Source organism: Melanostigma gelatinosum, assembly GCF_949748355.1.
Source record: "Melanostigma gelatinosum genome assembly, chromosome: 16".
Taxonomy (NCBI): domain Eukaryota; kingdom Metazoa; phylum Chordata; class Actinopteri; order Perciformes; family Zoarcidae; genus Melanostigma; species Melanostigma gelatinosum.
The window spans coordinates 18,521,127-18,535,284 of NC_136649.1; the positions used below are offsets into that span (position 1 = coordinate 18,521,127).

Below are 14,158 nucleotides of genomic sequence, written 5' to 3' on the forward strand. Positions count from 1 at the left end.
TTTTTAACCAATGTGAAAGATGTGGTGGGGGAAAAAAATCAAAGAGACAAGCAACACAAACTGGATGACAATCATCTTGGAAGCCAGTAGGTGGCAATCTTCTCAGCAATCCTCACCAAGCACCTGTGTCCCTCTGAGCGAAGGGGCCCCAGATGACAGGCTCTAGATCAGCTCAGGGGGTCATGACACTGTCATGGCAGACACACTCGACAGTAAACAGTATTCAGTCGTTGTCACAATGCAAGGCTTTAAATGACCCTTCCCACTGAGCATGACGTGCAGAGCCTTGCTGGATGTCCGTCGAGCTCCTCTGGCATCAGTGGGACATTACATTCATATTGCTGATTGTATCAAAGGCCTCGCCATTGTTGGTTGCCTTGGGTCTATGTCTTTCACCCCCCCCCCCCCCTTTCAAGAAAGGCTGATCCAAAAATATTACTGTTGCGCTGAGGAGGAAATTAATAAATCTCTGAGGGGGAAATTAGAGTTCCAGACGGCGTGTTTTTTCTTCTAAGCAAATGTATTGCGTAAACTGAATCCTCGTGAACTTATAGGCAGTGTGAGCCAAATTGTAATGTTTCAAAAATGTATATGTCTTTGCAAAAAGAAAAAGCTTACACGCACACCGGCCAACATGTCTCAAGTCAGCAAACAAAGTGATCGCATCAATTGAGCAAGACTTCAAGCACCGAGCGTGCAACGCTGTTGACAGATGCCGCGCGCGAGGAGAGCTGTGATTGGTCCATCGCGGTGGGTGTTTTCCGCATTCCGGGAACAGCTTTTCGTCAGGAGCGCATACCGGAGAGGGGACCGTCGCGTCTGTGAAGAAGCCCTCCTCAGTCATCCCCCAGAGGAATAGCGGTCCGTCGCCAGGGAGCAGGGATGCCTTACATGTTCGTCAGTACGCAGATCCGACTGGTGTGTATCTCGCCATCTGTAACCGACTCGTCTCGTGCTTTTAGAAGAGACGCGCTCGAGACGGAGATTCAAGGATTTGTTTATTTGCCAGAGCAACGTGGCGCAAACCAGTCCTCAATCAGATTGCTGTTCTGCAGTGTGCTGTAACATTCTGCATGCTGGAAACAACAAACAATCAAGGCGAGCGGGTTGTTGTTTTTGCCAGGGTGCCCTTAATCAAAACCACATGTTCCTCAGTTGTTGAGCTGTTCATTTAGCAACCTAATTCTACAGCCTGAGTATCTGGTGATCTATTTTTAGCCTGCCTAGTTATTAGAGATTATGATCAGAGAGCTGCAGGGGAAGCCAGTGACAAGCAGCCAGAGCTGCACACATAACAGATATAGTTTGTTTTTTCAAAAGCATTATCTCAAATCAATCTTAAGCAAACCATCAGCTGTATAGTCAATGTACTTCATCACTTACAGGAGACTGGTCCAACAAATGTGGGAGATGAATATTCGGATCCAACTGTCATGAATTACCTGGGAGCAAGGAAGACAACCATGCTGGGGAACAATTTGTGAGTATTGCACATGGGGACAGTCAGTTATTTAAGTGGGTCGGACGTTCAGTAAATGGGGCAGGTAACTTGTCAAATGTGGGCAATATCTGACGATAAAGAGTAAACGGATGAGATTTGTCGGCATTGTTCGGCTCAGGGCGTCAGCCATAAAAGCACTACGGGATGAAGTAGTATATCCTGATTTGACCATTTTAATGAGAACATCTCACAAACGGGGAGAATAAGCTGTAATGGTCACACCATGTTTCCATCTTTAGGCACTTAACACTGGTTTTCCTTTCATTTTGGCAGTTAACGTGTACATATTGATGACAGGGCTGAGATCGGGTCACATGGAGGAAAAAAAAACAAAAAAAAAAAACATCAAATGTGGCTGAGGAAGGCTGCTGCTCTGCAGATTTAGAATAAACCGTTCAAGCTGATGCAATACAGATCAGGGAAGTGTTGTCATTGGCAATCTGATTCAAAATGCTGCTGGGAAATGAACCACGGTGTGGAAGGAAGTGAACAAGCAGCAGCATAATTTACAGCGTCCTGCTTTCCAAGCAAAGTTGACTGAAACACGGAGAAATCCCACATCTCTGGAAAGTTGAATGACTTTGTGTTTATGCTCATTTAGTTCCGAGTACCATGTGGACGAGCCGCCTCGCCTGGTGTTGGACAAGCTGGAGACGATGGGCTTCCGCGTGCTGACGATGACGGGGGTGGGACAGACGCTGGTGTGGTGCCTCCACAAGGAGTGATGGAGCGAGTATTGACCGTATGGAAATGCCTCTAGAAGCCTTTTAAAAGGATGAATGAATCATGCGGAGGAACTTTTGTCAACCTTTGACAGCTACACAATCAGCCCTTTGTCATAGTGAAAATAAAAGTCCTAAAATTGAGATTATCCCAGACGTAAGGTTTCAGATCAAGGGAATACCAAACTACATTTGCCCATATGTGTATACATTGTTTGCCATTTACTAGTGGTGACCAAGTGTTGAGCGAGTGAGGTCCAGTTTAACTGTTAATGAATCATTTGCCAGTAAAACTTAAAGGAATGTCTCTAAATTCAGCAAAAGATCTACAATACGCCAGATAGACGTATTTGTACTTAAAGCACTGTGTAAAGATGATTTTTGCAAGTGTATCATATGCGTATGATTAAAGGATCTAATGATGTGGATTGATTGTATACTTATGAAGAGAAGAAAACAATTTGAAATCCTGCTGCAAAGGACACTTCTGATAACCCGATCAAGCCCTCGCAGCTCCGTGGCACCTTACGGGGGATGCTGCATACCCCAAGATGAGGCGCTAGCACTGCACGCACACCCGAGTGCAGCAGTCGGCCTTGTGAGAGCCAAAAAACACTGGGTGGTTTCAGTACAGCCCCAGGTCTGTGAACACATGTCTCGGGCCAGCCCGGATCACCAACCCACAAAGCAGAAACCTTTCCAGCCAGCTTACAGCAAAAGCTCTTGCCAGTCCTGCTGCCTCACACATGACTTAGCTTCCACCTCCGTACTAAAGTTCAAAAGGTGCTGGTGCGTCCCAGTCCCGTGACCACGGAGATTCCATCTGCTGTTTGCGTACAAAGACGTGACTCGGAACATAATGAGGAAACCGGCACGGAAGAAGACACTGTAGATTCCAGGGCTGTGCTGTATTGCTGGTAGGACACGGCAGGGCTGGTGGTGAATGTCTTTCCGGTAATTGTATTTCCTCTGTTGTCATTTGGACAGAGTTTGTGTGTTCCTGGGCTTTTTGTTTTTGAAAAAGTCTATGCATAAACAAAACCATGTGATGGGGGGGATTTTGCAGGAGAGGAGCAGATGTCTCCCACCACACCGCTCCGCTCCACAGCTGGACATTGTGTAACCGAGCCACGGCAAAGCAGTGCAGGAGCGGTAGAGAGGTGGATGACTGGGTCGGACGGTGCGAAGCTGCTATGTGGCTCCTAAATAACGCGATGACAGGAGAAACACAGACGCAGCATTACGCCATAGTCCCCCCCCCCCCCGAGGGACAGGGAAATGAGACTATTTGGATGGATAGATGTTCCACAGGCAGACGACCATGCTGCAAAAGAAAAACAGTGACCGCAGCACTTTGGCACTGTAACGTCTGACTTAATGCGGGTCACAGAGCGGTAGCGTGACACTTCAGAGGGCATACATAAGCAATGCAGAGTATTGTCGAGGCATCTGTTACATAGGCCTATTGGAAAACAGCTTAGAATAATAGCCTGACTTAAGAGAAAATGTGTTTGTTGTTTTTGAAGCAAGAGGCATGTTTTTAAATTAAAGATGGTCCACGACATGTGACGTGATGCATCAGGGCCGAGGCTGGAGTGACGTGAATGAAATGGAAACACTGAGGTGGGTAGGTTGCCCCAAAAACAAAGCAAAACTATTGCTGCAAAATCATGTGTGACGGCTAAATGGAAGTTCATGTACTGCTCGTGCTTAGTGTAGCAGTTATCACGAGGTAAAAGTCGCTCAGAGCGTTTCAGGACTCCTCAATGAAAGCCTTTCAGCTGGCGACCAAAGCAAGTTATTTGCTGAGAGTCAGACGAGAAGACTGCTACTACTCTTGTGTCTGTCCATTCAATCTTAAGATGGAGCCAGATGTGGTCGTATGGGGGGTTATGTGTCAGACAATTTATCTGGCAGGAGCAGTGACTTCCTGGAGTCTCACGTTGACGACAAGAAAAGTCACTTCTCCCTGCCAAGGAGAAGTTCAGCGCATTGCCCGGTCAAACGTGTCGTTTTCATAGGTTGGTTTTTTGAACAAAATAAGACCAAATGTCTTAATCAGTGATCTTTAAAAGGTGCTGGGACTCTAGATGTACTCTTTCACAAAATGTTGATCTGTTCCTTTAAGTCAGCGGTTCCCAAACTTTTTAGGCCGCGCACCCCCTTCTACATCCCGACCGGGTTCGCGCACCCCCCCCCCCCTTACTAAAAAAAAAAAAAAAAGAAGCAACAGAGCCTTTTAACCTTCATAGCCGCATAAGAATCGGACCAATGAGAGAACAGTTTGCTCGCGCGTGGCATTTGTTTACAAGATTTAGTCCGCTGTTAAATGTTGCAGTGTGAACACAAACCGAGCAACTGCAACAAAGCAAACGAACTGAAGGTGTGAAAACGCCCTGAAACACTGCAACAAAGTTTCAATAACTTTCAGTGACACAAGGCGTCACTTTTAAAGAGCAATACGGATGCGAGCACACACGCACAGGCTCAGAGGCAGATTATCACATTTAACTTACAATTAATGAGCGACTAATGCAGCCAGGATGTCTTCGGACAAAGCATCGATGCGGCGCGACACAGTGTTGTTGGACACCGGGATCATGTCCAACTTTTTTGCTTCTTTCTCCCCAATCATACATTCCACCATCTCTCTGGCAGCTGGCAAGCTCACGTCTTCGGCGGTTGTGTGCGGTAGCCCCTTTCTCGCTATTCTGTAACCAGATATGAAGCCCGTAGTGCGTCATTTATAGACCAACACATGAATGAGACTCCAGTTGTTTTTGGCTGTTTTGTAACTCCTCCAATGTCGATATAAACAATGTAAGGGGCTTTTGACTTGCACTGGCATGCTTGGTGTTCAGGTGGCGACGTAAATAAGAGCTTCAGACTGTCAGCCAGAACCTCACTGCACACCACGCACTGTGGCTTTGGGCAATCTGCGTTGCCAATCCAAGTGAAGCCCAGACACAGATACTTTTCATCATATTTCCTCTTTTTTTCCCAGTCTGATGCTCACTCTCGTTTCCTCTTTTTTCACCTTGACTCCGCGATGGGCCGATGTGCTCCCGATTTGTCTGTGCTATCCCTTCCTCCTTTTCGGTCTCCTCCGTCTCATCTTCCTCTGACTCTGGCTCGATTTCTTCTCCCGGTCTCTCCCCAACGCACCTCTCCGTTCCCCTCGCCTCCGATTCCTCTCTCTCTCTCTCTGTCCCTCTCCTCTTTTACGACTGATAGCTTCAGATGTCCCACCTGACAGTTTTTAAATTAAAATTACATTTTTTTTTAATATTTAATATTATTACACCATGAGACCGCCATTACACTTTTCCTCTCGCGCACCCCCTAGAGGCAGCTCGCGCACCCCCCACTTTGGGAATCCCTGCTTTAAGTAAAATTAGTAGGAGAAAGTTTTGCACAACAATTTCCCTTGGGATACATGAGGTTTTATCTTTTCTCTATCAGACACTGATGACCTACTTCAGGGGCTCCCAAACGTTTTGGCTTTGGGGTCCTTAAATGAAGCCATGCCTACTTGCTATCCCCTAATCACAGGTGTGTGATTAGTGTGTGTTTGAATCTGCCCCAGATTATTTTCAGAGAACTGAAGATGTTTTGAACCAAAATGTGTTTTTTTTCTTTTATCATCCCTTTTAATAATCCTTTGACCCTTAAGATATATCTTGGGACCACTTGGAGGCGTTTTGACCCCAGATTGGGAACCCCTGATCGAGATTGTTTTTAACACTACTGTTATGAAATGCATAGTGTGCATTGAGATGACATCATCTCCCTCAAAACAAAAACACAAAGCTGAATGAATAGCATTGTCCAGCCTTGACATTGTGCAGTTCACAGGGTCCGTTGAGTCTGGAGCGGAGCGTTAGATACATTGTATACGAAGCCTCGGAAACAATCATTTTAATCACCAGACCAACGACGGCGGGCCTTCAGAGTGCGTCTTGTCATCACGTGAGGCAACAAGAAGTCTTACAAAAGCCGATCTCGTGTTCCTACCTCTGAAGATAAGATAATCCTTCATTAGTCCCTCAGTGGGGAAATTACAGGATTACAGCAGCATTGCTCACAAGTAAATAAAATAAAAGATCAAGTAATATAACTAAACTAAACAGTAAACGGTAATAAAATAAGACAGTAAAGAAGAATATTAAAAATACCAGTATATACAGAATATACAGACGGAATAAAAATAACCTGAAAGCCTGATTACTGGTTCAACTTCCACGCATTCACATCTGTTGATTGGAAGGATGCAACCGTTACTGAACGCGTGTGCAGACAACAGAGAGGAAAGGCTACACTCGGCACCTGGCTACAATAAGGAAGGAAAGGAGGCGGTCACATCCAGCCAGACAGATGCAAATGACATCATTATACCGATATTTTTCATGCACCATTATAGATCTCCTCTGGCCAGTTCACAACACGACGAAAAAAGACGAAATACTCACTGGGTGCCTCAGATCTAGAACTCATTTATCAGTTCTCAGGGTTGTTATTATAAAAACTAATAAGACAGAAAAACTAATGTGGAAATTTAATCAAATACATTTCGATGAAATTTCTGTTCAGCCTCAGTGTTCTCTACTCATACCTCTCTGTCCGCGCTGCAGGAGCCCTCACTTCTCTACTCTGTGCCTCCCTCAGTCGTCCTGCGCTCTTAATACAAGGAAAAGACAGAACACGCTGATGAACACCACAGATCCATTTTCAGTTAATAAAAAGATTTATTTTGCCACACAGCGTATTGCCCACAAAAACATCAATAAATGACAAAAGAGGCTTTATGAAACTAAAGCCTGAGACAGGTATGTATTTCACGGGTGCAGGGTGCTGTGCTATGACCCGGCAGCCTCCTCGTCATCCTCTCTCTGCATTTGTTCTATGAGCTTTTGACGTTCAGCGGCCTGCCTCATCCTCATCATCACCACGCTCTCATAGTCGCGCTCGTTTGCCATGGCGCCCTGTAGGCGAGAGAGACAGACGCAAGGACATGTTATAAGTTAGTCACAAGTCACATCTGTAAATACAGACAAAACAAAGCTTGATTGTAAGTATGTGAGCCTCAGAGTTCAGACTTCTTTCTTTTGCTTTTTAAGATGTACAAACAATTGGTGCACAAATAGACATGTTGAGCAGCAGAACATTTTACGACTATTTTGGAAATGGATTCAGCTAAATATGTTTTACGCCTGAATAACTTTGTTTTATTTGCGTTGTTGGTCGGCCACCAATCGAAGACATCAGCTTGAACAGATCAACTAGATGTCTAAAATCAGCCAGCATGGCCCTTTAATCAATATTCAAGAAAGATTCCTAGTGAGCAATTACGCTGAAAGTCAAAACACGTCTGTATTTCACGTCATGACAACATCGACTCGGGCAGCACACGGAGCGAATGACACCACTGTCACCGTCCACCGTATGTTTGCTTTCACGACAGGGCCTGTGGGCGCACAGCGGAGGAGAGGGGGACTCCTGCCGATGCCTTCATCTCGGTTACCGTCAGCATGACGAACATGTATGAGACGGCAGCCCGCAGAGAAACTGTGACAGGGCAATTCCGCTGCCTGAGGTCATTAAACCCCAAAACGAGGGCTGGGATTAAGCCTGGCAGTCGCCCTGGCCTCTCACTGTGTGCGTTTTAGTTCTTTGAAGGGCTCGGGCGACAGAGTGTCTTACTGCGGGGGGAGTCGGAGAGGGCAGCCACTGACTAATTGCTAATCAAGCAGGGTGGAACACAGGCCAGACGTCTAACACACACACACACGTCACAATCTGTGCGGTCACAAATGCCACACACATCCTCTAAATAAGCATGGAGACACTTTAAAAAAAAAAAAAAAGAGAAAAAAAACATATGCACCTAGGATGCCATAACATTCATTATGCACTCGCAGAGACCGTCATCCAATTTTGAAGCGGAAAGGCGCCATGTGTCCACAGAGTGAGCCATTGTTTTATAGGATTGTATCCAGGAAGTCTGCCGGGCCAAGGAAGTGTCTCTTTAACAAGACAGTGAGCGAGTGAGTGTGCGTATGAAGGGACTGGGCGACAGAGCAATCTGAGGAGGAGAGGTCGATTTTTGTCAATGCGCTCGCCGAGCATCTGGAAAACATCACGGGGGACTCCAGCATCCATGTGCTAAGAGAGCGAGGGTTAGCATGAAGGAAGACGAGAAGAGCGGGTCGGTGAGGGGGGGGGGGGGGGGGGGGTTACTCCTCCTCCACCCCTGGATTGAGGAAAGCTGCTATTACCATTCCAATAATGTGAGCTCAAGCCCTCGTCTGACACGTAAATCTGAAATATCACGCAAACGCCATTAGGCAAATAAACAACCTTTGCATCTTCAAATCAAGCCATACACAAGCAAGCGAGCTGGATATAAAGGCTCCCTCTTCCTCAGCAGATATGTCTCCACTCTACCCTGCCCTCCACTGGCCACTACGCGGAAGTGCAGCGAGAAACCGGTCTGACCAACACTCGGTGTGGCCAAGGACGGACTGAGCCGGGCTGATGGAGCGGGGGAACTCTGAGCGTTAACGGGTGCTTTGTGGTCGTGCGACACATCACTTCCCAGGCTGAGGGATGATTCCTGGCCTAGAGTGTTAACTTCCAACGTACATGTTTAGCCAGTGCATCACTCTGTAACTAAACACTTGCTTGTGTGTGTTGCAGTAACACTGGGGCCCAGGGTGAGTAGGAAACCACAGAACACAAACAATGGGCCTCCGTACAAAGCCACCGCAGAGGTAGGATGGTAGTAAAACACACACAAACAAGCTGAGCATTAGCTACGTGACATCAGCACATGGCTAGGCCCTCCAACGAGCACACCCCAGCCCGACCTCGGGCCAGTAATGACATCATGAATACCACCGGCGCTGTGAGTCAGGCAGTGTAAAACACACTCTTACACTCTTTCCCACACACACAGCAGGAGGCATCTCGCTGCGCAGGTGGCCACTGTGTTCCCCCGGCACAAACTGTCGGATCAGCTGCAGATTACACCATTCCTCCATGTGTGTTGGTGTGAGCGAGTATGTAAGCGTGTGAGCACGTAGTGAATGAAGACGTGAGGAAACAAGCGAGTGTGTGTGTATGCAATAGAGAAGGGAGAGTGTAGACTCTACTATAAGATGACACTATCTCTATAAAATGAAAAAAAAAGAGAAAATAACAACGCATATGCAGACAAATGTCATGCAGTGTCTCAAGTAAGATGTTGGACCTCCTGGAGCCTCCAGTCTCCAAATTTTTTTTACCTGGGTTGAGATCTTGTGGTTAAGGCCAGAGCATAACCTTCACATCGTGTACTCGCCCAACCACCCGGTGTCTTTCCGTGCCCTCCGTCCATCATGCCCCCCCCCCGTCCATCATGCCCCCCCCCGTTGATATATTCAGGTTTTCTACTTAATTTGTTGCATAAACACAAAGATTGCTACAGCCGACGTCCCCGTCCTTTGTTACTGTGCTCCATTGATGCGTCTAAATGGAAAACCACACCACAACTGTATTGCCAGAAAGAGGACACACAAGAAGCAAGAGAGTAAAAGCAGCTCTCTAAGAACATTTGCTCCTGTCAGATTGTATTACTCCAGTAACTGAAATGACACTGGAGTGACTTTTAAAACATTTTTAGTTGATATACTTCCGTTCCATGCTCATATTCTCTTCACCTTGCAGCCTGAGATTGGATTACTCATTAACACCACCAGCCACCAGATATCTCTAACGAGACGGCCAATGAGCCAAGAAGAAACTTGACAGACTTTGCTGCCAGAAGAAGAAATGACTTCTCGTTAACAAGCCTCCTCTGTGGGCCGGGCCGACATCTCTGCCTCCAATGCACTCTGGTAAAGTCAATCAAGGAACTATTCATCCCGAGCGTGTGTGGTGGCGTGGTGTGTGTTTCTATGCGTGTGACGCAGAACCTATGGAGTAGGTGATTTATGAAAGGCGAAGACCTATTTAGAAATCATTTGTGTGTGTGTGTGTGTGTGTGTGTGTGTGTGTGTGTGTGTGTGTGTGGGGGTGGGGGGTTAGCACTCCTGCTAACTCAAACAAACAGGCAGGGGTACTGCACCACGCAACACTGGAGCCAAGGTGAAATTCCTCTGCAGAGAAGTCCAGCTTAGTAAATGGTGAAGGATTAATCATCATTCATTCGACGACTCGGCAGACATTAAACCCTGAAGGTCTGGTCTATTACACTGTTTTTGTTAGTGAAGGACAAGCACTAAACAGAGATTAGGGCCCAAATCTACTTCCTGTATTTAACCCTTTTAAAAAGGCACATGTACTAAACATCTGGCTTTTGAATTGAACTCCAAGACAAGACCTCCTTATATTTGACAATGAAGGACAAATGACGTGTGAGTTTGTGGTGAATGCATCTAGAGCTCACAGGCTGTGACAGCTATTGTACGTGCAAGCTGCACAATTTACAGCAATCCTTGAAACGACAACGGGATGTATTTCTCATACATCCTGCCACCCACTCCTCTCATGAACGCTCACTCACAATGTCCTGCTGTCAATTGTGCTATCATGTGTTCTCATCAGCTGCTCACGTCGATGCAACAGCACAGCGACACGCCTACCCTGTCAGCCTATCCTCTCGATGGCCGTCTCTCTTTAAATATGATTCTAAGTGCCAAAGACCTTGTTATCACAGATAATATGTTACTGTAAACAATTATCTTTTCTTTATTCGCGCGTTCCTCCTGATGGAAATGCAGCGCGGTGCCTGAATGAACACTGTGCAGATAGTGGTGGTTGCGTGTGGACTGTCGATTCAGCCAATAACAATCAAAGGGGAAAAAAGACAGCAGTGGATGTGAGGTACCGGTGAAGTGTGTGTGTGTGTGTGTGTGTGTGTGTGCGTGCGTGCGTGGACGTGTACGCATGTGGTTGTATGTGGTCACGGTATTGGACAGAAAAGAAGCCTGTTGGACGGAGACGGAGAGGGCCTTTGGAAACTGTTGAAGTTAAGGAAACAAACAGTGAAAAGAGAAATGGCAGCAAAGACCTGAACTCCTGGTGCCCTGGCATTTCTCTTCATGATGGATGAGCTCAGGGATCCTAGAATAGGAAGACGTGGGGGCTTGGCCTCTTTAATATCCAACAATACAATCGTTGTAAAAGCAAAATTATGTCTTTCACGTCCCGGCCTTCCGGGAAAAAGCCCTCTGATTGCAACAGATTTCCCGTTAAAACAAAAGTGGCCACAGGACTGGTAAGAATGCAGTCTGAACCTTGGAGATGTCAAAAGGAATTTTGAGGAGAGGAAGAAAAGGCAAGGTTCCAAATATGAAATTTGAAATGTCTGTGCTTTCTGTATACGTATGTGTTCCCATATTAACATACTTTTAGTGTTTAATGTGCAGAACAAACAGCTCGTGGGATGCGTCCTGCTGTATACTGTTTACATCAGAGCTCCAGTCTGCAGATACAACTGAATATCCCAAACATGATGCAATAATCACTCGTGATTCAGTGCCAGGAGACACAGCTGTACATTCCCAGCCATTACCGACCGCCCACATTCACTGGAAAGAAATGGTATGTTATGAGTTATGCATATGTACATTATGTTTTTTAACTCAATCCCGCGAAAAACTAAATGGAGAGCTCTAAACACAGACGAGATTTGATAAGTCTGCGGGCATTACAAGGTGATCATTTAATGACATTTCTAGAGAGGGAAATTCTGCCTTTGCAGTCTGATGCTTGCTACGACCTTGATGAGAGAGTGCAGTCGCTTTGCTGCTTGCCTCTGCACCTCTGCTTGCATTTTCTTGCTTCAATTTGCCAGATATATCACATATATCTTGCCAGATATATTACATATATCACTCTTCAACGTTTGAGTGAAGACAAATCCGTCGGAAAGTCGTCGAGCTATTTGGATTGTTGGCTAATGCTAACTAGCAGCTAAGTTAAAGCTAAGTAGCAGCAAGATGCCTCCCTTCTCCACGGATGACTACTACAAACTCTTACAGAAGATTGCAGTCTTGGAAACAAAAATCCACCGACTAGAAGTAAACATGGAGGTAAATGGACTGTGTGGGAATGATACCACTTTACCATGGACTCAAAACACTGGACAAACGCTAGCTAAGACACAGCTAACTAGCACAACCAGGCCTACCAAGAAACAGGAGGAGAGAGCAGATAATGAATCTTCAAATGGTAGTCCTCCCTGGAACTCTCTCGGTGAAAAGCCGAAGAGAAAATATGTGGGAGGACGACTAAGAGGCAGAGCCCAGCGCCCTGAGATTTGTGATGCGACTGGCTGGCCTTCACGAGCACACAGGCAGAACTCCTCCTCAACCCCTGCACCCAGCCGGCCAAAGCCAAGGACAGCTGAGAAAAGTAAAACCTGTAAAACCTGCAAAACACCTCCACAACAACCAAGCCTACAACTTCAAAACAGATTTGCTCCATTGTCGCAGGATCCTAAATCTCCATCTGATGACCTGGATAAGCAGCTATCTCCTCAAAGCGGGGTAAGAACTGAGAGTAAATGTGAGAAAAGGCCGCAGGCAAAGCGAGTGACTGGGCCTGAGACTCTGATTGTTGGTGACTATGCTGTAAAAGATGTCAGAAAACTGTGCAGCAAGAACACCAAAATACTCTGCTTTCCGAAAGATATGGTCTCTGACATGAGAGACAAAATTCTGGACATCGTGGCTGACTATCCCACAGCGAAAAACATCATCGTGCATACAGGAAGCTGTGATATTGTGAAACAACAGTCTGAAGTTCTGAAGCGAGACTTTATTGATCTGTTAAACACAGTCAGCTCTGTCAAGGCTGAGGTGTTCATCAGTGGCCCTCTCCCACCAGTCAGAGGAGGAGATGAAGGATTCAGCAGGCTGTTTGCACTGTTTGCAATGGTTAACAATGGATGATGGATTGTTTTCCAGCCTATTCGTCCCTCGGTGTGTTGGACCTGGAGCTGATTAGAGGCTACTGTAAGCTTTGTCATGAGGGAATGAGTCGGCACTCGGTATTCAATGACTTAACGCCTGGACTTTGGCTGGTGTCAGATCTCTGTCATGAGGCAGTCATGCCACTGAGTGACTGTACTTCCTCTCAACAGCCTGCCAAGTTTCTGCTGAAGCGCATTTTTAAAAAAAGCTCATCATCGAGTCGTAAAAACTTTGCAGACAAACAGTCATGACAACGGTTAGGGTGATGACCAACGCAAACTGGGAAGTTCTCACCAGAATATTGGTGACGGCACATTACAAAGAGTAGCGCCTGGAAACTGCTCTAGAGACAGGACGGCACAACTTTCAGGTAAGGAGCAGACTGTCCAGTCTCATTGTTCAGTTCCAAAAGCACAGTAAGTTCTAGGTTTGTCGTTATCGGAAAAAAACGTCATACGAAATAATCAGTTTTTGCTGCAAATCTAGTCTAAATGCTGGCGGTCTGAGGGCCTCGATGCGGCGGAAGCTGGAGAACACACAACAAAGGACCAGAAGAATATCCAACAAAGCCTCAGTTTGGGCTTCTCGTGCCAGTCAAAGCAATATCTGGAAGCACTTTTTATCCTGCAACAACAGAAAACATGCAGCATCCCAGATTTCAGGCCCAGGATAGCTGCATCAAACCACAGCGCCCGCTATGGTCAGGCCTTAGAAAAGAAGCCTGTACAGAAATCCAGCTGGGGCTTAACGCATCAGCCCAGAGGCTACATAGCATGACAACCGAGCTAACAGAGTGAGCCGAGCCGAGCCGGGGTCAGACACGAGGTCTCGTGAGGTCACTCCAACAGCACTTCACCCTGATTGCCATGTAGCATTAAAGCAGTTGTGTGTGGCTGTAAGTGGAAGAAGGAGGGGGTTTCTCAGAAGAGAAATGTTCAAAAATGTTCTGTTTCAGTCTTGAGTAAATGTTATGATAATTT

General features: G+C 46.3%; 2 protein-coding genes across 3 annotated transcripts in view; one reads left to right on the plus strand and one right to left on the minus strand.

Moving 5' to 3' along the window:
- Window positions 1-758: 758 nt before the first annotated feature.
- On the plus strand, window positions 759-2,651 carry gchfr (GTP cyclohydrolase I feedback regulator). Its single transcript, XM_079287279.1, has 3 exons — window positions 759-918; window positions 1,386-1,480; window positions 2,103-2,651. Exons 1-3 carry the CDS (start codon window positions 883-885, stop codon window positions 2,224-2,226), a joined length of 255 nt encoding a protein of 84 aa, XP_079143405.1. The 5' UTR covers window positions 759-882; the 3' UTR covers window positions 2,227-2,651.
- A 4,381-nt stretch (window positions 2,652-7,032) lies between these two features.
- Window positions 7,033-14,158, minus strand: part of dnajc17 (DnaJ (Hsp40) homolog, subfamily C, member 17) — a 28,078-nt gene continuing 20,952 nt past the window's right edge. For both annotated transcript variants that reach the window (XM_079286550.1, XM_079286549.1), the window contains one exon: window positions 7,033-7,205. In XM_079286550.1, the coding sequence (XP_079142676.1) occupies window positions 7,080-7,205 (126 nt within the window). In that variant the 3' untranslated portion in view covers window positions 7,033-7,079. The remainder of the gene's footprint in view (window positions 7,206-14,158) is intronic.